Below are 24,999 nucleotides of genomic sequence, written 5' to 3'. Positions count from 1 at the left end.
AACAAAGAAAAAGCAGGAAAAAAAAGGGGGAACGATCTCGGTCGCCCCTGCCTGCCTCCCTCTGTCCCCAACCCATCCCCGATTTGGGCGCTGGGAGGCGCCGGGCGGGTAGGCGGAATCGCATGAGGTCCTCGGGCTCCTCCATACTCCACTCTGGTCTCTTCGCGCCTAGGCAGGTGCGCGCTCCCAGCCCTTCGTATCTTCTGGTGCGCTTCACACCCAGTCCCCAAAACAGCTGCACAGCGCAGATATCAGGGAGGGCTGGCGAGGTCTGCGGGTGTAGGATCCGGAAGAGGGAAGGAACTTCTTGGGGCGGGCTAGGGACAAAGGATTTCCAAAGGCTCTGCGCTCCCAGCTCCCCCAACCACTCCGGTCCCCTTCCCGCCAACCCTGGCCGTCTACCGGCCACCCAAGGAGCCGACACACGGCTCCATCCCTGCCGGTAGCTCCAGGCGCTGCCAGCAGCTTTCTGGGCTGCATTCCCGCCAGTCACTCCTGCGGCCATCCTCAGGCTGCATTCTTCCCACAATGCAACTCCTCTCGTTTATTAGGCCCTGGTTGGTTCTGGCGTACCCCAAAATGTGGCCCTCCGCCCCAAGCGCCCAGCTTTCCTTTCCTCCGCGGATGCCCAGTTGGCCATTCCACCTCCAACCCCAAAGGTTCCCATTCTCCAACCACTACCGCACCCGAGTTTGGAGCACGCTGCCGGTCCCCAGGAGGGCGCGGGGCAGGTGTCCCGGCAGCGTGGAGCCTCCACTCTCCTAGCTTTCATCAGTAAGCCCCTCACGCACGCGCCCCGCATCCTCCCTCACCCCTTCCCCCGATGCTCAGTAGCCTCCAGCCTCGGTCACTGCAACGTCAGAGCTGCTAGAGGAAGGCAGAAAGGCGCGGCCGCCAGCAATGACACCATGTGACAAGCACCACTTAGTGACACGCAGCTTTGGTTGAAAGCGGGCGCGCAGAAGGGGAGGAGACGGTGGAGGAATGGCCTGACTTTCCCGGTTAAAACATCTTAAGCCCCTGAATGCAGAAGGACGACGCGCCTCCCAGTAGGAAATGACTACGGCTCGAGACCCTGAACGCCAGAGCGTGTCGATGTAAGTGAGAGGCTGGCGATAAGAGTGTGGGTGAGGGTTGGTGGTGGCGGTGGCTGGGGGGCGGGAGGAGATTCGGATTCAATCAGCCAAAAGGAAGAGAGCCAAAAGAACGCGGCCTGGGGCAGCCACGCCATTGCGCCTGAAGGTCGCTGGGAACCTCCGCCCTTCACCTTCCTCGGAAATCTGCCACGCCAAGCTTCCCAGCCCAACCCTCGCTGATTTAGGACCACCTTTTTTCCCAGCCCTGGGAGCCAGACCTTGACACAAAGGACATCAAACAGCAGTTGGGAATATCCGGAAGGGATATCTTTGACATCGCCTTTTGCCACCTTTCCCTTTATTTCCCAAGGTAAGGTGATTATTTTCACCCTAGGGAGGGCTGGGGGAGCGGCGGTAGGGAGAGGAGTGATGGTTTTAGCCGCGAGAGGAGGCTGAAACGTAGAAATTCTCCTAGCATGAAAGGAGGTAGAGCGCGGCTGCGCCTGATGTCTTCAGATTTTGCTTTTCGGAAAGGAAAAGTCCTAGTCCCCTGCTCTTCCCTGAGGTGCGGCAATGCGAGGAAGCGCAAGGGTCCCTGATTTCACCTTTGAAGGGGCTGTGGCTTACTTTTTTGATCTGTTTCTATGGTGGCAGAGTGTGGCGTCAGGTCTGGTTACATTTCATTTGGTTCAGCGACCACGCAGGTCTGAAAGGAGAGAGGAGACAATGTGAGGGGGCTGAGTGCCCGAGAAGTGTATGAATCCCCTGGGGGGAGGGTATTTCCTGAGTCGGTAGGGCCCCGAGAAGCGCGTGTGTTTTCCCCAAGGGTCCGGCGTGCGGCTGGCAGGGTCTAGGTACTGGCCACTATTTAGAGAGCCAAGCCGCGGAGCAGAGTAAACAGGAGCACGTTGGTCGCCCCTCCTTCGCGCTTTGCGGGTCTCTAATGAGGACAAGTAGGAAGATTGGGGGGGGGGAGACTATCAAAGGATGCTGGCAGTGACTCATTGTCTTTTCCCGCCCAGAAGAGGTTCTTTCAAAATGGAGAGAGAGGGCAAAAGAGGTAGTTCTTTTCTGAGACCCAGATCCACTGGAGCCGGCTAACAAAAGGCCACCGCTTGAGCCAGGCCCCTCGCGGATTGCGCGCCCCTCCAGGCTCACCTCCTCCCCCCACCCCATCACCTCTCTCTGGTCCCTAAATGTTGCCACAAAAGGCCGTTAAACTCTCAGGCTTCTCTCCTGGAGGAAAACGCGCCTTCGATCTTGCGTGCTCCCCGCCCTAGTCTCCCCCCCAAATAATCCGCTTCTCTGTGCGCCGGAGCTCTTAGCACCCACTGGGACCCCGCAGGCGATCGCGCTGCCTGGGCGCCGCTTGGTTGCCGAATCTCCAGGCCCTGGGTTTCTTCTGAACTGTAGTCACTGAAAGCACGAGTGCATATGGCGGCAAAAGGAATTTCGCGGTAACCGCGTCACGCCGTTCCCAGTGCCTTTCACAGGCTGCCTTTGGCCGGCGAAGGTGGTGCTAACAATTGAGTCCTTTGTGTCTCGCTCTGCGGCGCAGATCTGGAGTTTTTACGAGCCTGTTTCTTCCGTGGAAACCTAACTGCCGCCGGGATCACGTACTTTATTCAGACCAGTCTACGGTGATGTACGTAGTAAGAGTGGAAAAACCCGGCCGCTGGGAAACCGTATTCATTTGCATTTGGAAGGGGGTTTGACATCTCTGCAATGAGTTTTTCCATTTTTTAATGTAAGGGGGAGTGGGACGTTAAATGTATGGTTGGCAGAATGTGGGGCCTAGCGAGGCTGTAATTTGTCACCTTGATAGAAGAAACTGTGCAGCAAACTCGTGCTTTTTCTGACGTCAGAAGGACAACGGAAATAAAACCTGAGCCTGGCAGCTGGCTGGCCTCATTGTCAAATATCTCACACCGGGTGGGTACTCCTGTAATCTATGCAAGATAGTCAAGTGGAGACACTGATCTCGTGTGGGACCCCTGGATTTTGTTTCAACCCCTGCCTCAAAATGGCTTTGCTCTTGAGAGTCTCTTAAGTTCTCAGTATGTTGCTGTAAGCAACTGGAAACCGGCCTATTTTGATTTTGAGGTCTTAATCTTGATGAGGTTTATTCGCCTCCCCTCCATGTACTGTATGCGATATATTATGAATATATGTTTTCTCCTGAGGGCTCACTATGTAGCGGGTAGCAACTAACAAGATCAAATTTCTGCTTCTGTGATGCTTCCGTTCTCATGGGGGAAGCGCACTATATGCATGCATGTATAGATAACGTGTTTGGCAATGAAGAAACAGGTCTTGAGATAGAGTGACCCACTAGAAGGGCCCTAGTGTGTGGAAAGGTGACATTTTTCCTAAGACCTGAGTGATGAGAAAGGATCAGCTGTTTGAATTATCAGGAGAAGTCCAGCAGAAAGAACAGCAAGTACTTCCTTATTACACTCTACTTTGCTGTAATGTAATTCAGCACATGAGGTCAATAGATTTTAAAGGTGTTTTTTTTTATTCTTTAAACATATTCTGTTGCATATATATATGCACACCTGTTTATCCTACTTTTTTCCTCTCTCTGGGTGATACTTGAGGGCAAAACCCATCTTACTCATTGTTCCCCTAATGTCTAGCACATAATAGTTGCTTAATAAGTACTTGCTGGATTGAGACCTTAGTCAAGCCATTTTATCCACCTCTTTATGATATTGTTAATCATCCCTTCCTTTCCATATCCCATTATCTGTTCCTTACTCCTAAGTTTGAAATATTGGGGTTTTGCTTGTTTGTTTTTTGTACTGCTTTTCTTTCTTTCTCTCCAACGTGGTCCTGGGGATTGAACTGAGGGGCACTAGACTACTGAGCCACATCCCAGTCCTATTTTTTTGTATTTTGTTTAGAGACAGGGTCTCACTGAGTTGCTTAGTGCCTTGCTTTTTGCTGAGGCTGGCTTTGAACTCACAATCCTCCTGCCTCAGCCTCCCAAGCTGCTGGGATTACAGGTGTGCGCCACCAGCGCCTGGCCTTTTTTTTTTTTTTTTTTTTTCTTTCTTGTATTTTGAACCAGGGTCTCGCCAAATTTCTGGGGTTCTGGGGCTGGCCTCTAACTCTCAACCTGCTTGCCTCAGCTTCCTGAGAGTGCGCCGCATGTGCCACCGCGTGTGGTTCTGCTTTGCTTTTCTTTCTCACCAACCCTCCCCATTTTTGAGCTGTGGCTAAGCCCTAGCAACTGCCTCTCAAACTTGTCCTGTTGTCTGCATCCTCACTGCCCAAGTGTAGGTCCCTGTCACCTGACCTAGATGTAGCAATTCAAGTAGAATGTTGGACTATGAGAATCACGAAACAGAATGGAGGTACCTTGAAGAATCCAGTGGTGGAGGGAGTAAGATGCAAATTCTAGGCCCAGTTAGGAGGGAAGGAGCCAACAAGTGAAGAGGAAGAGCTTCCCAGCTGGCCTCCTTCATACTAAGCTCTGCTCCTGTAATTCAACCTGGATACTCCCATGAGATTTGTATTTTTAAAATTCAGTTTACTTTTTTTTTTTTAAGACCTTGCTTCTAAAAGCCTCCAGTGGCCTACAAATAAAATCTAAATTTCTTCATGAGGCAGGCAAGACCCTTCATGTTCTGACTCCTCCCCTTTCCCTCTCTCTCCCTGAGGTTCCCTTTCTCCCAGTACAGGCTCACACTATACTCTTCCTGTCACTTTTCTTCCTCAGTAGCTATGTGGATTCCAGACTGGAATGCCCACTGAAGTCATCATTTGTGACAGCCTAGCCAGATGCCATTCTTCTACCTCTTGGAAGAAATGTTTGCTGGTCACTTCATTGACCTTTTTTTTTTTTTTTTTTTGTTAAGGATTTGTTGATCCTCTACTATTTGCATTACTGTCACCCAGGTGGTACATTACTGGGGTCTCACCAGGTCTCAACTTACTAGCCCCAAGGACCTTAGCATCTCTAAGTTTCAGTGTTTTTCAGTTGTTAAATAGGGATGCTGATGATGGTGGTAGTGGTAGTGCCCATCTTATTGAGTTATCCTGAAGATTTAATTAAGATAATGGATGTGATGTGTTTGGCATGGTGTTACCACTTCATTTATATTAAATTAGAAAGGACTTCAGGTTCATCATCTTTCAGGAGAAGTGGGGAAAGTTGACCAGTGAAGTTCCCCTTACCTTTGCGATTCTGTTTAATCTTTTAAAAATGCTTTTCTGAAAATAATATCCTAATGGAGAACTATCTGAAGTTTTCCAGTCTGAGACGTGTGGGGGTGGGCATGGAGGAAGTATGTGCATAGAAGTAGGCACATTCAAAACGGCATGATGGACTTCGGAAAAAGACATCTTGCTAGGCTGACTCTAACTTGAATCTTTTAAAAACACTGTTAAGCTTACTTGTAGAATTTGATTGCATATTCATTGGTTTTCTAGTGATAATTTCTGTATCAGAATTAGTTATCAATGGTAGTGGAGCTCAATGACTGGGAAAGCAGAGTGGCAACATGGTTTGGGAGAACTAGCCCTGGGTCTGCAGTCAAAAGACTGTCCAGCAAGGCTGCAATGTGTCTTTGCTAATAACTAGCTGCCTAGTCTTGGGCAACTCATTCAACATTTTTATACCTCACTTTCCCATCTGCCCAATGGTAATAACAGTATCTGAGCCACCTGCCTCACAGAACTGTGAAGATATAATGAGAACTGAACAGAGAAAATCCTTGAACAAGTTAAAAGAACTATTCAAGATGATGGTCATCTGGAGGTCAAGCACACTGCTAATCTGCAGGTTTGGGGAATGGTTTAGATATTAGTGATTCTCAATCCTGGCTTCACAGCAAACTCATTTGGGGCCTTGTAAAAACCTACCGATACTCAGGCTCCATCTCCAGAAATTCAGATTTCATGTAGAGTAAAGCCCAGACACCAGATTTAAGAAAAAAAGGGAAAAAAAAGAAAGGAAGGAAGGAAGGAGGAATCACTAATATGTGGTGGTTTCTATTTAAAACAAAGCAAACAAACAAAATCAGAAATTCAATGAGGACCTCAGTCTGTTGCTTGATGAAGTCTTAGCAATGCAAAACTATGAGCTTGACTAACTTTTCCCCTTGATTTCACCAAGCCACCCAGTTGTTGACCTCATGGAGCCACAGCCTTGGGGTACAATTTATAACCTGAATTTTCCCAGGCGTAAAAGCCTGTCCGGTAATACAGCCAGGGCCACATGAAGATTTAATGTGTGGATCTCAGTTTCCATCTCTTAGGCATGACGAAGAGGATTAGAAAAGAAGGGACACAATGGAAAGGAGAAGGAAAGGGATAGGTTGTGCCAGGCTCTGGAAGGAAAAGACTGGGTGGAAGAGAAAGGGCAGAGTGGAGAAAAGTGGAGTTTAGTTTATTGAAACTGTTTGTTTAGGTTGCAAACTGGTGGTTTAGGACCAAATTAAGTCTGTGGACATGTTTTGTGTGACCTACACTTTCTTTTGAAATTGTTTGGAGTTCATTGCCAACATTGAAAAATCAGAATTTCACTTAATATCTGGATTTCTGGCATGTTTTGAAAAAAAGAAAATTAAAAGACCTGGCTCATGGTTACTGCTAGCTGGGGGGAAAGAGATGGGATACCTGTTCTTCAGTTCTTATGTCCAGTTGGCTTTGCTCATTTATCTTGCTTGCCCGGACACTAGCTAAATTTGTTTTTAACTTTTTTTTTTTTTTTTAACTTTTAATCTAAATCTGAGGAGTGGATTTTTTTTTTTTTTGATACTGGGGATTGAATGGGGGTAGGGGCACTTAACCACTGAGCCACATCTCCTGCCCTTCTTATGTTTTTGTAAATTTTGAGACAGGGTCTTGCTAAATTGCTTAGGGCCTTGCTAAATCTCTGAGGCTGTCTTTGAACTCGTGATCCTCCTGCCTCAGCCTCCTGAGTTGCTGGGATTAAATCTGTAGATCTTAAGGCTGGTTGCACATTCAGATCCCCTGGAAAGCATTTAAAATACCCATGTTTGGATCTCATCCTAGACCCATTAAGTCAGAAACTGTGGGTATTTGTTGTTCCCTTATCACTATTTAAAAAAACAAAGCAAAACTTCCAGATGTTGAAAGAAACATCATTCATTGTTTAGTCTGCACAGGCTTGCCTCAGAATTGAGGACTACTTATCTACTAAGTCAACTATTCAAAAGAGGTCTATCTTATCTTTGAAAGTGAACCATTCAGGAAGAGTCTATATAATCAGAGGACTTCAGAACTGGGGGAGATATTTGAGAAAGCATCATCCATTAATCCAACCTTCCTGAGACCTGGAGAGAAGAAAGGAATTGTTCAAACACTTCCATCACTTGGTTTTGAATTATGAAGTGTCCTTTGTTCCTTTTTTTCTTTTCAATGTGGGTATATTTTTAAAGGTTTCTTTTTAGAAATGATCCTCTTGATATATAACCACTTCAAAGTGCTTTAAACTTCTCAATATTTCTATTTTTCCTAGAGTATTTTGTAAATGTCATAGCTTAGCTAGGGCTTAAAAACTAACCATCAAAACTCTTATTCATTGTTTTTAGTTCTAGAACAGTCCTTGACCAGAAATGTCATCAGGACAAAAACATATAGATACAAAGAAAAATTTTCACAAAGACTGAAATATTCAATGTTGTTTCTACTTCATAAGTTTTTAGTAATTATTGAAATCCATTTTCAGTTAATGAGAAATGCTTTTAATTTTGTTAGTACGTAGACTAATATGCTCCCTGTTTAAACGAAGCTTCAAATGCTATTGATTTTTCAATGTAATATATGGTCTGTACTCCTACATTCAAAGTTATGGGTTGACTTAATTTCTGGAGTTTATCATTATTTTCTCTCTTGAAATCAGAATAGTTCCAAAACATCTCAATATAGAAAGGTTAATTCCCAGACGTCATAGGATGGGCATATTCATAACAGATTTTTCCGAGGAACTTGAATAGAAAAGGAATTATGGAACAGAAAAACAGGTATTGGGTCACTGGACAAGATAGGACACAGTGGGCAGTCTGCTCCTGCAAATTAGTGGCTCATCTCCAGGCCCCTGGCAGAAATGGTCAGTGCTCATCCCCAGTGAGCTTCCCATAACATCTTCTCACCCTCAGCACTGCCACTGACATTTTGGACCAGATGACTCTTTGTTATGGATGTTTAGCAGCATTCCTGAATTCTTTCCACTGGATGCCTACTGCACCCTCTCACTTGTGACAAGTAAAAAGGCCTCTAGACTTTGCCAAATATCTCCTCAGTTGAGAACCTCAGCTTTAATACAACTCTGTCTCTGGACTTTCAAAAATCATACCAGCAATTCCCAAACGTTCAAGGTTCGGCGGCCTGAATATCAGTGACATGTATTTTACATTTACATAGTACTTTACAGTTTCAAGTGTATTTTTTCACCTAAATCCCACATGCCCAGGAAATTCAGTGGTAGACTTATTGAAAAACGATGAGATGGGGGCTATCCACGTTGTTCTTGTTTTTGTTTTGTTTTCCTACAGAAATTGTGTTTGAAAGAATTGCTGAATACATTGTCTGCAGGCAGATGATCATAGCTTTCTGTTTTAAATTTCATCCTTCTCTTTATTATTAACACATGTCTACTATCGCCATGTGCTAGGGATCCAGGGAAACTGTGGTCCCTGTTCCCAAGGAGTTGAAATGGTAAATAAAACAATTATTAAAATATATGGCAACCCTTGCTGTCAGCCAGTGCGTAATCTACATAGCAGTGTTGCAAGGTTTCCTAAGTAAACAATCAACCACAGATTGCTCATTGGTGAAAGGCATGATGGAGCAGGAAGAATAAACAGGGATTGACTGGACGTTGTTAGACAAAGCCAACAAGCTAGGCTTTGAAAGAAACGTCATTCATTGTTTAGTCGGTGGCCCAGGCTTGATGGGAAGGTGGGAGATGTGTTCAGAAGCAGGAGGATGAGGAATGTAAAGTAGAAAGCTGCATGGGAACAGAATCACTGAGGGAGCGCTAGGTTCCAATGGGATGTGGTGGGAAGGAAAGGGGAAGAGATAGTGATGAGCAATCTGGGCTTTGCATTCTGGGTTCCAGTAATTAGACTTCACCCTGTGGATGTGTGGAACAGTGATGTTTGGCAAGTTGGGAAGAAAAATGTGCAAGACACTCATTTTCAGGAAGATTTGTCTTCTACAGATGGGAGAGGGCCTGGGATTGGGAGGTGGAATGGAGGAGAGTGACTGGGACCACGTGAGGGTTGTGGGACTGCAAGGAAAGGGAGGAAGAGATGGGACAGGATGAAGGAAAGTTGGCAGGACTTGGTGACTGATTAGATAGGAGGTTTGTATTAAAGTGTTAGCCAGGTTTCAAATCTAGGTGACAGGAGAATGTACATTATCTTAAACAGACATAGAAAAGCTGGCGCGTGAGGTCAGTTTTTCACGTGTGGAGTCCAGCAGGCAGCCTGAGAAGGTAAAGAATTTGTGGAAATTTTTTTTTTCTAAGCAGGAAGAAACCTGAGAGATCATCTCTCCCTCCTGCCCTCTCATGTTACAGATGAAAAAAACACGGGACACGTTAAGTGGTATGATCATTCTCAATGAGTATTTAAGAGGGAGATCCTATATCATAATGCAAAGGAATCCTAGTTGCATAAAATGGAAAAAAGATCTGAACGATGTCCTTGTGGGATCTTGAAGTCCTAAAAAGGAAAGAATTTGGAATGTGTGGAGCAGGAAGAGTAGAGGGCCTAAGAGCTATCCTTATGCTAAGGGTGGGAGGAGGAAGGGAGTTGGCAGAGGAAGTAGCCAGGAAGGATGCAGAGAGAAGCAAGGTGGGAGAGGTGAGGACTCAAAGAGACCGAGGATTGGGAAAAGCTACTTGTCTTGGTTAGGTTGCAACAGTAGGAAACATAGTCACAAAAGTAAGTGCTGCCCATGGACTAAATCATGGAATCTTTGTGACTGTTCAAGATGGGTCATACTTCCATTTTACTGATGAGAAAACTGAGACAAAGAGAAGTTAACCTACTTGCTCAAAATGACACAGCTCTGTAGTGGAGGAGCCAGAGTACAACAGTCAAGCATGATTTCAGAGGACAGATGAAAACAAAAGCAAGGAGTTCTGAGGCTGTTGGCAGTAAAGGGGGTGGGAGGTGTGGTTCAAGGTTCTAGACAAGGTTACTTTGCAGATAAGGAGCTCAGAGAATGAAGCACAGAGGCCAGGGAAGCCAGAGAGGGCAAGCCTAGAGCCTTAGGCAACAGGAGATAAAACACTTCTGACATTGTTTGCTGGCTCCCAGCCTTTTCACCACTAAAGGCTGTTTTTATTATTACTTAACTCCCAGGTTTCAAAGAGTTTGACTAACAACTTTAAGCTTTTAATTGAGGTACAAATTATGCACAATGCAATGTCCAGATCTTAGGTATAACATTTAGTGAGTTTTTTTTTTTTTTAAGTAGTTGATGGACCTTTATTTTATTTATGTATTTATATGTGATGCTGAGAGTCAATCCCGTGCCTGACACACATGAGGCAAGTTCTCTACCACTGAGCCACAACCCCAGCTCCACATTTAGTGAGTTTTCATCATAAACTTAATATGTTATTTCACTTCCCAGGTTTATTACCCCCCAAAATGTGTGAAATTGCCAATTAGAACCTAAGATTATCACACCAGGCCAATACAATCTAGCTAAAAGTGAGGATACCTGGCATGTTACCTTGTTTAGCCTCTCTGAGGCTTTGTGAAATATATCCATATTAGCACATGGCTATATCTACATAACGTCATCTAAGAGTACAGAGATCTAAGGACCCAACATGTATGAACAAGCTCAGTCAGTTATGGGAAGAGATGGCCAGGAAGAACAGAGCCATTTGGACTTTATGCTTAAAACTGTCTCTTTAAAAAAAAAATATATATATATATATATATTTTTTTTTTCAAATATAAAATATGACATTTTCTTCTTTTTTTTTTTGTGACAAGAAGATCTAAAGTCTCTTTTAACAAAAATCCCCAATCTAATACAATATAACTCTCATCCTCCTGTTGCACATTAGATCTCTAGACTTGTTCTTCTTACCTATCTGCAACTTTATATCCTTTGGCCTACATTTTCCCATTCCCCACTGGCTCCTGTAACCATTGTTTAATTCTCTGTGTATGTGTTTTCAGCTTTTTTTTTTTTTTTTTTTGCTTTCCACATGTAAGATCTTGCAGTATTTTTCTTTCTGTCCCTGGCTTATTTCAATTAGCATAGTGTACTTCAGGTTAATCCATTTGTGGCAAATGACCGGCTCTTTTCTTAAGGCTGGATCACATTCCACTGTGTGTGTGTGTGTGTGTGTGTGTGTGTATCACAGTTTCTTAATGTTTCCATCCATCAGTCCATCAGTGGACACTTTTTTTTTTTTTCCTCCATATCTTGACTCTTGTGAGTAATGCTGGAAAGAACATGTGAGCGCAGGTATCTTTAAGAGGTGGTGATTTCATTTCCTTTGGGTACATGCCCAGTAAAGGGATTTCTGGGTCATTTGGTAGTTCTATTTTTAATTTCTTTAGGAACCTCAATTATGTTTCCACCAACAATATATGAGGATTTCCTTTTCTCCACACCCTTGCCAACCCTGGTTATCTCTGGAGGTTTTGATGATAGCCATTCTAACAGGTGTGAAGTGATAGCTCCTTGTGGTTTTGATTTGCATTTCTCTGGTTAGTGACCGTTGGGCACTTTTCATACACACTTGGTCACTGTTGTGTCTTGTTTGGAGAAATGTCTATTGTCTCAAAACCACTGGCCAAGCTATCAAAAGTTGATTTTGGGGAGTTGAGCTAGGAGAGGTATGGTCGTATTAGTTCTTCTTAAAAAACAACAATGACTCCTAAGATATTTTAAATTTTAGTCTGTATAGCTACATATGTAGTAATAGTAAGGAATTGTTATTTTTTAGAGTTTTTTGGTTTTGTTTTTTGGTACCAGGAATTGAACCCAGGGGCACTTTACCACTGAACCATATCCCCAGCCCTTTTTAAATATTTTATTTAGAATCAGTTGTCTGGCTGAGTTGCTTGAGGCCTCTCTAAGTTGCTAAGGCTGGCTTTGAACTTATGATCCTCCTGCCTCAGCCTCCACTGGGCTTACAGGCATGTATCATTGCGCACAGCTTGTTATTTCTAGGTTTGAGAGTAATATGGTGGTATTGTTGAAAATAACAGGCTTACCTTTTAAAGATAATGCTGAAAAATTCCAGGTGATGGTGGGTGGGGATAAAAATGCAGCCAGACTGCCCTGAATTGAAAATTTTGAAATTGGCAAATGGTCGTTCATTATACTGGTCTACTTTTGTATATATTTAAAATTTCCCATACAAATTTTAAAAGAGAGGTTAGGAGAGTAATTCAGGGGTAAAGTATGTGCTTAGCATGTATAAGACCCTGTGTTCCAATCCCTAGTACCAAAAAATAAGTAAGTAAGTAAGTAAGTAAATAAATAAATAAATAAAAAGAAGGATAAAATTAAAGATATCAGTCAGGTTTTAGCCGCAGTCAGGTTTTAACTGAGATTTTTCTATGATAAACCAAAAACGTTTATTATGAGGAATTAAGAACCTATAAAATTGCAGACAGAGGAGGCGCTAGGCTGGATCTCTAAGAATAATTACCATAACTGCACCATTCAGCTGGCTGACTAAGGTCAACTGCTAATTGTACCTACATCAGGAAGTCATAAACTAGGAAGCCACTGTTACCATTGCATGCTCCAGGAACACATCGCTCAGGCCAGATCTGACAATGAGGAATCAGGACTACAGCTGTTGACTCTAGTGCTACCTACTTGCTATACCTGCTAGAGTTGTTCCAGCAAATGGATGCTTTCTCCCGCCACCACCACTCTCTGATGGTGAAACCTAATCACTGTTAGATCCCTGGCTGTAAGAGGGTGTGGGAAATGGAGTTTACTTCTTCCTACACGTTGTGAACTCTACTAGAAAAAGGTGGAAACAACTGAGTTGTCCATCCTACCACATATTACCATTCCCACAACACATTCCCACCACACAGTACCATCAGCAGTTGGTATATTAGTACTGTTTCCAGTGTAAGTGATGTCTTCACCACCTCCAGTCTAATCTTAACTGTGTTTACACACAGTTCAAGTCCTGTCTCTTTAGAAAGCCTTACCTGACTTCTCCAGGCCCTATTTATTTTTCCTCCTTTTCTACCTTCCTGTTTTCCTTCCTTCATGCACCCATGCATGTGTGTCATGTGTGTGTGTATGTATGTCTCTGAAACCTTTGTGGACATAGTCTTTGTTCTGCCATGTAATTTGATCTCTATCATGCAAACATTTTTTTGGCATACCACCTTTTATATGGGATGCCGTGCTTGCTTCAACAGGCGTTAAGTGACTTAAAGCAAGACAAATTTGTATTTGTTCCTTCCTTGGGTATATAATTCCACATAGAGAGTAAATTTATGTATTTAACATTAGTACCATTGTAAAGTGTACCAGTAACTGTACCTGGATAATCATGCTTACCTTAAGTATCTTACAAGATTGTGGTACGGATCAGAAGTGTTCTGTGCTAAGTGAATTGTAATTTGTAACCTATTATAAATGTTGAGAGATAGTCTTTACGATTAGGTTAACGCCAGGATTTTCACACAATGACCCCAGCATGCCTTTTAATTAATTGTATAGTTTGATGATTGTTTCTTATCTTTCAGTGAAAATGTAGTTCTTTGTTTTTTAAATTCAACCTGTACTTTCTGTCTCTCTGCGTTGAAGTCTAGGCTCAGGCCCCATCTCCACCTGTCAGTCTTCTTTCCACCAAGCAGTCTGTCCAGCGATAGTGGGTCAGATGCCCATTTCTGGCACAGTCAATCAGTTAACCAAGCATATGTAGTAATAGTGTAGACTTGGTTTACTGACAGAACTCAGGATAGAAAATGGTATCTTGTCAAGTGAAAAAAATACATATATATTTTAAAAGATTAATGATTGACATGATTTCCATCTTTGTAAATTTATATGTTTTTAATTTATACTCATTCTTTCATTTAACAGATACTTACTGAGTGTCTCCAGTGTGCCAGGCAGCGGATCTATGCGCATAGAGGAACCTTGGAATGCCATACAGCAGTACGTATCCAGTGATCATCTCTTCTTGCTGATTTAACAGGTGACTTTTTTTCTTTTTACCTGTTTTATTTCATTTGCAAAACCATTTTTTACAAAGACCTATTTGTTTATTAATAAAGAACTAATATATTTTTTGTGGGGAGGGTAGTTGTACTGGGGATTGAACTCAGGAGCACTCAGCCACTGAGCTACATCCCCAGCCCTATTTTGTATTTTATTTAGAGACAGGGTCTCACTGAGTTGCTTACCACCTTACTGTTGCTGAGGCTGGCTTTGAACTTTCCATCCTCCTGCCTCAGCCTTCTGAGCTGCTAGGATTTCAGGCGTGCACCACCGTACCCAGCAAGAACTAATGTTTTTTTTAAACATACTTCTATTCATCAAAATGCTTATAAGATGTCATTCCATGAAGAAAGTAGATTGAAAACAATCTAAAATCCACAATGTTAAATTTAAAAGGGGGGTGGAGGGAGGTGCAGTGGCGCCTGTAATCACAGCTGCTTGGGAGGCTGAGGTAGGAGGATCATGGGTTCAGCCAGCCTCAGCAACTTAGCAAGGCCCTAAGCAACTTAGCAAGCTCCCGTCTCAAAATAAAAAATAGAAAAATGCTGGGGATGTAGCTCAATGGTTAAATACCCCAGGATTCAATCCTTGGTGCCAAAAATAAATAAACAAACAAACGAATAAATAAATGGTGGGGTGTTGTAGAGGTGGATAAATTGAGAAGGAGAAAAAGGTGGGGAAGAAAAGGTAGAGAGGAAATGCATTAAAATCCAACAGTGGCCCATTTTTAGGGAATAGGATTTCTTTTATGATATTGTTCTAAAGATTCTCGAGTGAGCCTATATTGCTCTTAGAAAACAATTTTTTTCAATGTTCAGTCCAAAGTTACTTTTCCACAAAGCTCCTCCAGATGCCTGAATATGATACTTTGCAAATTTTTTGAACCATTCCATCACTTAGCACTCAATAAATACATTGAATGGATAGTGTTTCCCAAGTGTAGCCTCAGACATGGTGATAGGTGTCACTAACCTTGTTTTTCTCTTCATATTCCAGAACAAGTTAGATTTCATATAGATTATTTTATAGCAAAATTTATTCCATATGATTAGTTCCTACTGACATTTGTCTAATATTGACCTGATTTTATTGGCCAGGTTTTCTGTAGTCTTTTGTCTTTAGCTCATTTCTTTAAGTAATTAGTTACATGTGTGCTGTTTATATACTACACACAAACACATATATTTGATATGAAAGTTTAAATTCAATTCTGGGCACAGAGGCACATGCCTGTAATTTCACTTATGGGTCTGAAGCAGGACTATCGCAAGTTCAAGGCCAACTTTGGCAACTTAGTGAGACCCTGTCTCAAAATAAAAAACAAGGGCTGGGAATATAGCTCAGTTGGTAGAGCGCTTGCCTCACATGCACAAAGCCCTGGGTTCCATCCCCAGCACCACAAAAAAAGGTGGGGGACAGGGAGCTGGAATGTATTTTAGTAGTATAGTGCCCCTGGGTTAAATCCCCAGTACTGGGAAGGAAGAAAAAGAAAGCTTAAATTCAAACAGTAGTCTCCAAATCTATTATTAATCAACGTCTCTTCACCTCAGAAAATTTTTGTCTTGTGTCCTACTTCCTTCCAGTTTGAAGAGAGAAAAAGACTCCTTAACCCAGATTGGAAACTCCAAGCCTGCATTAGCTTTCTGTTAGACCTGTAGCATCCCTTCAGTGGCCTTTGAGGTAGTCATGCAAGCAGAATCAGTTTGGCAAGAGTCCTAGAAATTACCTGGGTTAGCCCTTCTGAACAGCTTTCATCAAAGGGGGCCAAGAAGTGAGAATGGGGTTTAAAGAATTTCAGCTTTTGCTGAGTAAAGATGGTGGGGACCATTGGTGCTGTGTGAAGGCACTAGAAGCAGTTAGAGCCAGGCTAGTACTGTAGCCAGATCAGTCAGCTTCAGGCCAGGAGGAGCAGGGTTCAGATTTCTCTGTCCTGGCTTCCTGACTTCCAGGAGTGGCCCTGCCCTGTAAAAGGAAGAGGTTCCTGCAACGTGAGGGATTAGAAAGTATGTTGTGAAAATTTAAAGGACCCTGAAACCAGGGAAGTCGTTCTAGATAGGAGGCCATGTAAAGGAAAAGGAATATTTGGCCTGGATATGGAAAGAGAAGAAGGGACACCTGAAAAGTATCATTCTAAGGTACTTTTATGGGTCCTTAAAATATTATCAATGAGTAAAATGCTTGCTGGGATATACTAGGATGTGTAGATGGGCGTAAGTTAGAGTCATCTTACGGAATTCAGAATCAGACAAAATATTTTGTCGTTCAAGGTGTTTGCCATTTGGAAGTATGAAAAACCAAAATACCTTTTGACATTCTGCCTCATTCGTGGGTCCCCATTATGTCACTGAGAATCCCAGTGAGGCTCCCTAGTGTTTATTGGTATTCACCTCTCTGGCCACCTTCTTTCTGACTTGTGATGCGGTGCCCCAAAACTCTTTCTTCCTCTCCTGGATATTTCATTGGTGACCTCTCAGAAATCTAATCCACAATCATCCGTGTAGGATAAAATGTGAGTTCTGATAGTCTTTCATTTCTGATGAGGAAATAGAGTAGCAGGTGGACTAGCCAAAATCCCCTGAGTATGAGTTTTTAATTCCTTAATTCCCTGACATTGGAGTGATTTCACTGAAGAGATTGATTTAATCTCTTGCAGTTGATGGATAAACTATTTGCTAAATTTCAAAACAATATCTGTCTTTTGCTTGGTTGGCCACCAGGTTGAGTTGTCTGTCAATCTTTGTTGATGCCACTTGAATGAGGATTTGCATTTTTATTTAACTGGAATTGCTACATCAGGGTGCTCTGTGCCTGTGCAGCCTGCACCCCAGTTATATTATGTGCCCTGTGATCTGACACATTAAAATAACTGACTCGGTTTCATTTTAAACACACAATTTCATAAAAGAGTATCTATATTGCCTGGAGCTGACAAGGCATTCCTCTAAATGTGAACATAAAGGTTATAGGATATGACTCATTTTACAGTTAAAAATAAAGGGGAATTTATGAGAGGCATAAACTTTACAGGTAGGCTTCTATGTTTTGATGTGCAAAGATTTGCCTTAATGCATTCTACTAGCAAAATGTAAAAGTTGCATTATTAGTAAATTTACTGTTTACTTATAATAGTTCATTTTTCATCAGTGGCGTTTTTCACATGATTAAGTCTTTTTTAATTTTGCTATATTTCAGGGGTATCACACATATATATTTGCTGCTATCTGCTGCTACATACACTCAAAACGAGAAATTTGGACTAATTGTTTTGACTACAAATAACTTCTAAACATGATGCATTTCAAAAGTGGACTCGAATTAACTGAGTTGCAAAACATGACAGTGCCCGAGGATGATAACATTAGCAATGATTCCAATGATTTCACCGAAGTAGAAAATGGTCAAATAAATAGGTGAGTATTTTTCCACTAATATTTTCAATTCAGTGAAAGAAATGGCTTTTAAAAATTATTTCGGTTTTCCGTTATTCGTTTGAATTATTCATTACTAAAGTTATTCTCCATTTGAAGATGCAATTTGAATTTCTGATGTGACATCTGTTGGGCATAGTCTGCAATAGCAGATGAAGCAAATAGGAAAGTAATTTATTCATCTTTTCAAATCTTTCAATTGAATCTAATAAAAATGTATAAATACATTGGACCCCAACCAGCCCAAACTTTCAAAAGCTCTGTGCTGATGAATTAGACAGACTGTTGGAATTTCACTGCATCCCATATCTGAATATGTACTACACTCATTGGTACACATTTGAATCAAGAAGTGGTCGACGTTGCATTTGCCAGTGATCCTGTGTTAAAACTAGAATTATGTCGTCATTATGAGCACCATTTATAGTGTGGATTTTAAATGATAATAAAAATACTTGTGCCCATTTGCCATTATGAGAGTGTATTGTAGAGAAATGGTACATAAAGAGAAAGAAAAATAAAGGGGCAGGAGGGGAAAGAAGGCTGGCTTGGAAGCTCCCACCAGTAGATGTGCCCTTGGGTGAGTCCTCCCAACGCTTGGGTCTCTTAATTATAAGAGCAGAACAAACAGTATGTCTTTTAAATGATTTGAGACATTTTCTGACTTACTGATTTTTTAGCTGGTTTATGTGGATCCTTAGCAGGAAGTGGTCCGGCTTGGGAGTTAGTGGCTTAGCCTTCTGAAAGTCTAGCAGAAGAGAGAGTGGTATGTATCAGATTATTTATTAGAACACCAATAAGTCACTTTGGTAAGGTCAGCAGGAAATTGGGGTAGGGGGAGATAAGAGCATTTTGTAAATTAACCAGATATCATTATAAAAATCTTTCTGGTAGTCTGTTCTGTGTTCTCATTTAGTGAGTAACTGAAAGCCCACCAAAGGAATTAGCTGTCACTTAGAACACTTAGAATTTTCATTTTTCCTCTCTAAAATGAATATTAAGTCCTCAACTCAGGCCCTTTTCCTTAATAATCATGTAAGTATTATTTATTGTGTTAGATGATGATTGTTACTATTGGACTCAAGTTTACTTACTTTCATTTTTTTTTTGAGTCATACTAGGTGCCAATTCTTGAATGCCAGGTATTTTACATGATACCATATACTCTTACAACTGCGATGCAAGGCGAGTTGTCTTCTGCAAATGAGGAAAATTTTAAAATTCAGTTTACAAATAAGGAAGCCGAGGCTCAGAGAAATAAAATAACTTCTTCATGGGCACATACAGAGCTGTCTAGGTCTGTGTCTTTCTGCTCTTCCCTCTGCGTCTGGTTGTACTTGGGTGTTGATTGAAAAGCTAGGTTAATGATTCCGTGCCATTTTGTGCCCTTTACTCCTGGAGTGTTCTGTAGTCACTGCTGACCTTCACTGAACAGTCACAAGCGGGACATTTTGGTTTTTAAAAAATCTTCATTCTCATAGCAACATAGCCTCGACATCATTTATAACATTCAGTTTAGAATCTGAACTTGATTTTTTAAAGTTTTACTTACTCAAACTATTAAAGTTTTAGGTGATTTCCATTTGCAGTAGGTGAAAAAAAAAAATACCCATCCTCATCTGAGACTTGGGCCCTTTGCCCACATGAACTCACTTCCCCGTAGACTATGACTCGGCCTGTGAGCTGGTTCAGAGCTGTGGGGTGCTGACCACTGGTTTTGTAGACTTTGGTTCCACTGTTTCCAATGCATTCTGATGCTTTTCTTTCTTTCCTCATTTTATTTCCCTTCCTTCACTGACATAGTTCACAAATCTTATTTTTTTTTCTGGCTCTAAGATAATTAAATTTAAAATAGCATATGATAACACTGAAGCTAATAAAGGTAACAAAACATAATAAAAAAAACAAAAAACCCTGCCAATCTTAAGGCCCTTGATGGGTGACCTGGCTTATTGCTGGCATATTCTAGTAATCTATGGTTTCTGCAAAAGCTATACCTGAATACTTTTCACTCCTTTTGTAGCTTTCTCACATTTGTGGGAAGAAAGTAGGACCAATTATATGAACCTAAAAAACCTACCCCTTCCCAAATAGTGAACTGCCAGGTAATAGTGACTCTTTTTAAGATGCTAGAGAAAATGTTGAAAACAATGCTGAACCCAGATTAGCTGGCATCTAGCTAATGGCTTTGCCTGCAAACTCCTCACGGGGATACAATAAGAATTATTATTATTTTTTTCAGTTTCTTTTTTTAATTTATATTTTTTCTTTATATATGACAGCAGAATGCATTACAATTCACAATAAGAATTATTTTTAAGTTTAGTTAATAATAGAGTAGAGCCAGGCATGCTCTACTCTGTTATTATAGAGTAGAGCTCTATGATCCTAGAGGTTTGGGAGGCTGAGGCAGAAGGATGGCAAGTTTGAGACCAGCCTCAGCAATTTAGAGAGGGTTCAATCCCTGCTACCAAATTAATGATGATGATGATGATGATGATGATGATGATAATGATGATGATGATGTAGTAGAAGCCCAGCAGGGTGGTGCACACCTATAATCTCAGCAACTCAGGAGGCTGAAGCAGGAGGATCACAAATTCAAGGCCAGTCTGAGCAATTTAGATCCTGTCTCAAAATAAAAAATAAAATGGACTGGGACTGTAGAGTGCTTCTCTGGCATACACGAGGTCCTGGGTTTGATTCCCCAGTACTGGGGGGGGGGGGGAAAGTGAAAACCAAGAGAGAGCCATTTGAGCATTAAAATATCTACAGTTATTTCAGTTCAATGTTTTTATTTTATTTTATTTTATTTCATGCCCTAATTTTGGGGTTTTAATCCTAGAAATCTCTACCTGTAATGACAAAGCTTTCAAAATGTCTACTAGATCAGTGCTATAGATAGTTTGATGTGCATATGGAACATTTAGAAACCTTGTTAAAACGCAGACGCTGATTCAATAGGGCTGGGTTGGGGCCTGAGATCATGACTCCTGGCAAGCTCCCAGGTGATTCCCGAACTGCTGGTCTATGGACCGTACTTCTGAGTAGCAAGCTTTAGGCTCCCTCCAGATGTGAGCCTCTTGAGAGGGACTGTCTCAGTCATCTCTTTCTTCCTTGTACTGATCATTATACTAGACACAGCGGGGACATTCCAAATAATTACTTTTTGAATGAAGGGTGTGTGTGGGGGGGTGGAGGGGTGAAGTAGATGGCTGTGGAATTAGACCTATATGGAATCCTGGCTCTGTCATAGATCTATGTGATCTTACACTCTGAGCTCAGGCCCATCCCTGTAAGACAGAAATAATGGAATTGTTGGGGAATGTGTAATGAGTACTATTTTAGGTTAAGAACTTAGGCTCTGTAATCAGCCTGCTAAGGTTCAAATTCTGGCACAACAGCTTTAGTAATTAGCAATGTAACTTTGGTCAAGTTATTTAATTTCTCTAAAATAGCACGAAAACAGTACCAACCACATGTAATTAATGAAAATAGATGAGAAAATCCACCTAAAGTACTTGGCACTGTGTCTGGCAATAGTAAGCCTCTTAGTATGAGAAAAGTCTGTCTCAATAAAGCTGCAGCCCTCTTTCTTTGGCAAGGACTCCTTTTTTCTCCACCCCAAAGAGCAACAATATTGCTTTAGGTTTTGGATGATTGCTGGTTATTGCTCTCTTAAATTTGTTGAAATATTTGTAGATTATCCTAAGTGTATCCAGAATACTCTTCAAATATTTCCATACTTATCTGCTACTGTTCTCATTTCTATCTGTGGATAATCATTGTTATGAACCTGGTGTTATTTAACAAAGTCTTTCATTAAGATTTGTTCTTAAAAGAACTTGAGGTAACTCCTGTCATCGCACCCTAAATCAACCTTTTTTGGTCTTTATATATTTTTTGGAGTTTATGTAGTGACTTTTTTTTTTTTTATTTTTAGTCACCGAAGAGGACCCTTGAAAAGCTTGAAAAGTTCTCTCTTCTTTTTTCCTAATATATTTTGTATACTTAAGGGAAGAAGATTCCATAACTTCTTCCCATATTCAGTTTTCATGTCAAAATATTCTTCCCTTGCTTCTGTCTTTCCTGTTACAATTAAAGTCTCTTTTCTCCATGTTTAGTGGGGTTCGTTCACCAACCAAGGCTTTCTTGCTTCTCAATCTTCTCTTTAAACGCTTCTGCTATTTCATTAATTCTTTCTCTTCATTTTTCTGATCCCTTTTTCCTTGCTTGAGGAAAGGTCATTTAAGCTGAGCCACTCAACTCTCTCTTGTCTCTTTTGTGTTCTGAATCCTCAAATGAAGCACTATAATCTAGTAAGAACCTGAGCAATGGAGATTAAAACAGGAAGATTATCTTTCCATTGTACAACTCATCCTTAACTGGATTGTTGTGGTGGTTGATTTATTTTTAGTTTTACATAAGTGCTTTTATATTGCTTGCTTCTCTTCTCACTGCTTATACTTACATCCTTCTAAAGATTTTTTTTTTTAAACTAGGGGTCACCAAATCACCCATTGCAGGGTTAAAGATTTTTTTTTTTCCAACTAGGGGTCACCAAATCACCCGTTGTAGGGTTTTGTTTTGTTTTCACAGAGCAATTGGCTACCTAATGGTTGATCAAATTCTGCTTTATGGGAACAGACTGACCCAGTGCAAACTCTTTACTTTCATCATCCTAAGATCACATGTCAAAGACATTTTATCCCATGGCACATTTTAAGTTAATAAAGAAAAATTTTAAGTCAATTTCACTGTGAGGTCAGTGCTTTTTTAACAAACAATTGTGTTTTTAAAATGATAAGATAACAGAAACTTGTGATGAGCTGCTTGACCTAGATATTTTGAATGGAATTTTCCACTACAAAAAAAGGTTAGTTTTTATCCATTTTTAAAAAAGTTTATAGGAACACAAAGATTTAAAAGCTTTAAATATTTTTAAAATTCTACCTAGTTGATGGGGCTGAGGCAGGAGAGTCACAAGTTCAAGACCAGCCTGGGCAACTTAGCAAGAATCTATTTCAAAGTAAAATTGAAAAAAGGCTGGGGATGTAGCTGGGTGGCAGAGCACCTGCCTAGTATGCATGAGGCCCTGGGGTCAGTCCCCAGCACTATTATGAAAAGCTAAAGGGAAGAAAAAGTTGAAACACCACAAAGAGAATAAGATATTCTTCTTTAGCTAAATTTTCCTGCAGCTTAAACTACTTCCTAATTCCTAAGTAGACAGTTCACACTCAGTTTATATTCCTGGGAATTGCCAGTGTCGGGGTGGAGGCATACAGAAGGAACTGAAAGGCACAAGGTGCACTATATAATCACTATGGATTCAGGATGAGTAAAGCAGTAAGTAGATTGGAGTGAGAAAACTCAATTCAAACCAGAGTGTAGGAAGACTTGTGATCGCTAAGGGTTTTCACTTGCAGGAGGGGACTTATTGGGAGGACTAAGGGCCCCTCTGGGGAGAGGGATTCCTGCTGCCGCCTTGTTTTTCATTCTCTGTCCTCGGAATGCCCTGTCTTGCCTCCACCCACACTTGCGAGAATACTCTGATTGCAGGGGGACCTAAGATCTGAACACTGAGGCAAAATCAAATTAAGCAGCACTTGAAATGACATGGTGAGGAATTTGTACCTGAAGCTTATTCAGTGGGGAAGCCAGTGGAGATTTTTTGGGAAAATCTATTAAGTCTTACTGCAGAAAGTGGACCGACCAACAGAGGCAGAGCTGGGGAGTCACTCAGCAAACAACAGGCTTTAATGTATTCCTTAATGGTTGTGCCTTAGAACAGCTCTGTAAATCAGTTTCATCTCCTGCAGTTCCACAGGAAATTGCTGGAGGCCAGGCAGGGACCTTAGTCTTCAGCTCCTCTAGTTGCACAATGTTTGACCCTATTTAATGTCCCCTCCCCCATGTCAGGTTGCCCACATCCTTTTCTTCTCTGCCCACCAGTCCTCTGCCATCGACTCTGAGGAGTGTTGGCCAGGCCTGGTATTGAGATCTGCCAAAGTGGTCCATTGATGGGTTTATTTGAAAAAAAAATGCTCAGGCTTTTCCCTTAATTTGAAAATAATGGAAATTCTCTTTGGAAAACAAGTTTCTTCCGCAAGAAAGGCAGATGGGGGACTTGTTAAGTAAAGATTTGGTAGACTTGAGTTCTGGTCATTCAAATTAGCATGATTACATTCAGTATTTATGGAACAACAGGACTTAAATATGAGTCAGTTCCATTTTGGAAAGTCCAGAACCCACATTTCTTTGGGCTGCCAGTCTGGAAGGGAAGGCTGCTTTTCCCTGCCCCTCTGCAGCCAGATCTGTAAATCTCAATTCTGTGAAAAGATTTAGAATATTAAGGACAAAGGAAAGGCCAAACCAGTCCTTAGCAGCAATGCTATACAGCTGTCAGAGTTCAAAAATGCCATGATGCCATGCTGTTGTTAAAAACAAGCAACACTCTTTCTCAGGTTTATGCCTTTAAGTTTCCCCTGGCTAATCCCCCCACCAATACTTGCTTTTCCTTCTCTGGATTCCTTATCTCATCTTCATTTTGCTCAACCCAACATTTCTGTACTGGTGTTAGCTGCTACGGTCTTATTTCAAGTGGAGCATGAACTCCTTGTCTGGTCTGGAGACCAGGTTTTCACTGTGGTTCTTCACAGTGACTGGCAGGGTCTGCGGATTGTGCAGTTTATACACATGATGGCTTCAGAGTGAGTTTGTAGTATATATTTTTTTCTGGTCTTTGGCTTGTTCTGGCAAAATAGTATAAACTTGGAGAAGTAATGCCAGGGAGAACCAGATCTCTTGGATTAAAGATGAAGAAGGGAGATGAGTAAAATCAACATCAGTGTAACATATGATTCATTTTTTAAAAAATGCCTTATTGTTGTGAAGTACAACATGACTCAAAAAGTGTTTGGAAATATAATGCACAGTTTCAAAATACATGCTTCTTTAATAGTTCAGCTTAGGTGGTTTCAAACTTATTAATGAACAATTCACTGTGATTAGTTCTAGCCATGGTCAGATAATTGATCTCCACACCTAGAAGGACCAAAATGCAGCCTTAATGTGTCTTGAGAATACATGAAGTGGTTTGCCTCCTTTAACAAAATTATTTTTTTAACTAGAGATTTTTTTAAAAATTAGAAATTTAGGCCATCAAGTTCTGATATCAACTCTGAATGCATTCAGTGAATCTAATGGTTCTTAGAGCATTTTGAATTTTTTAGTTGTATGTGGACACAATGTTTTTTATTTGTTTATTTTTTTTATGTGGTGCTGAG

The 24,999-nt window shown here is 41.4% G+C and overlaps 1 protein-coding gene across 4 annotated transcripts in view; it reads left to right on the top strand.

Annotated features, from left to right (window-relative positions):
- The first annotated feature begins 862 nt into the window (after positions 1-862).
- Positions 863-24,999, top strand: part of Slc38a1 (solute carrier family 38 member 1) — a 65,222-nt gene continuing 41,085 nt past the window's right edge. Inside the window, exons 1-4 of one of the 4 annotated variants that reach the window (XM_058576133.1) lie at positions 863-1,097; positions 1,340-1,446; positions 14,148-14,262; positions 17,478-17,695. In XM_058576133.1, coding sequence (XP_058432116.1) covers positions 17,574-17,695 — 122 coding nt within the window. In that variant the 5' untranslated portion in view covers positions 863-1,097; positions 1,340-1,446; positions 14,148-14,262; positions 17,478-17,573. The remainder of the gene's footprint in view (positions 1,098-1,339; positions 1,447-14,147; positions 14,263-17,477; positions 17,696-24,999) is intronic. The other 3 variants (XR_009225947.1, XM_046435859.2, XM_046435860.2) reach the window with 3 other exon arrangements.

This window comes from Marmota monax, unplaced genomic scaffold (assembly GCF_021218885.2).
Source record: "Marmota monax isolate L192 unplaced genomic scaffold, Marmota_monax_Labrador192_F-V1.1 WCK01_AAM20220418_F8-fsc00012, whole genome shotgun sequence".
NCBI lineage: Eukaryota > Metazoa > Chordata > Mammalia > Rodentia > Sciuridae > Marmota > Marmota monax.
This window is presented reverse-complemented; position numbering and strand designations above follow the sequence as displayed.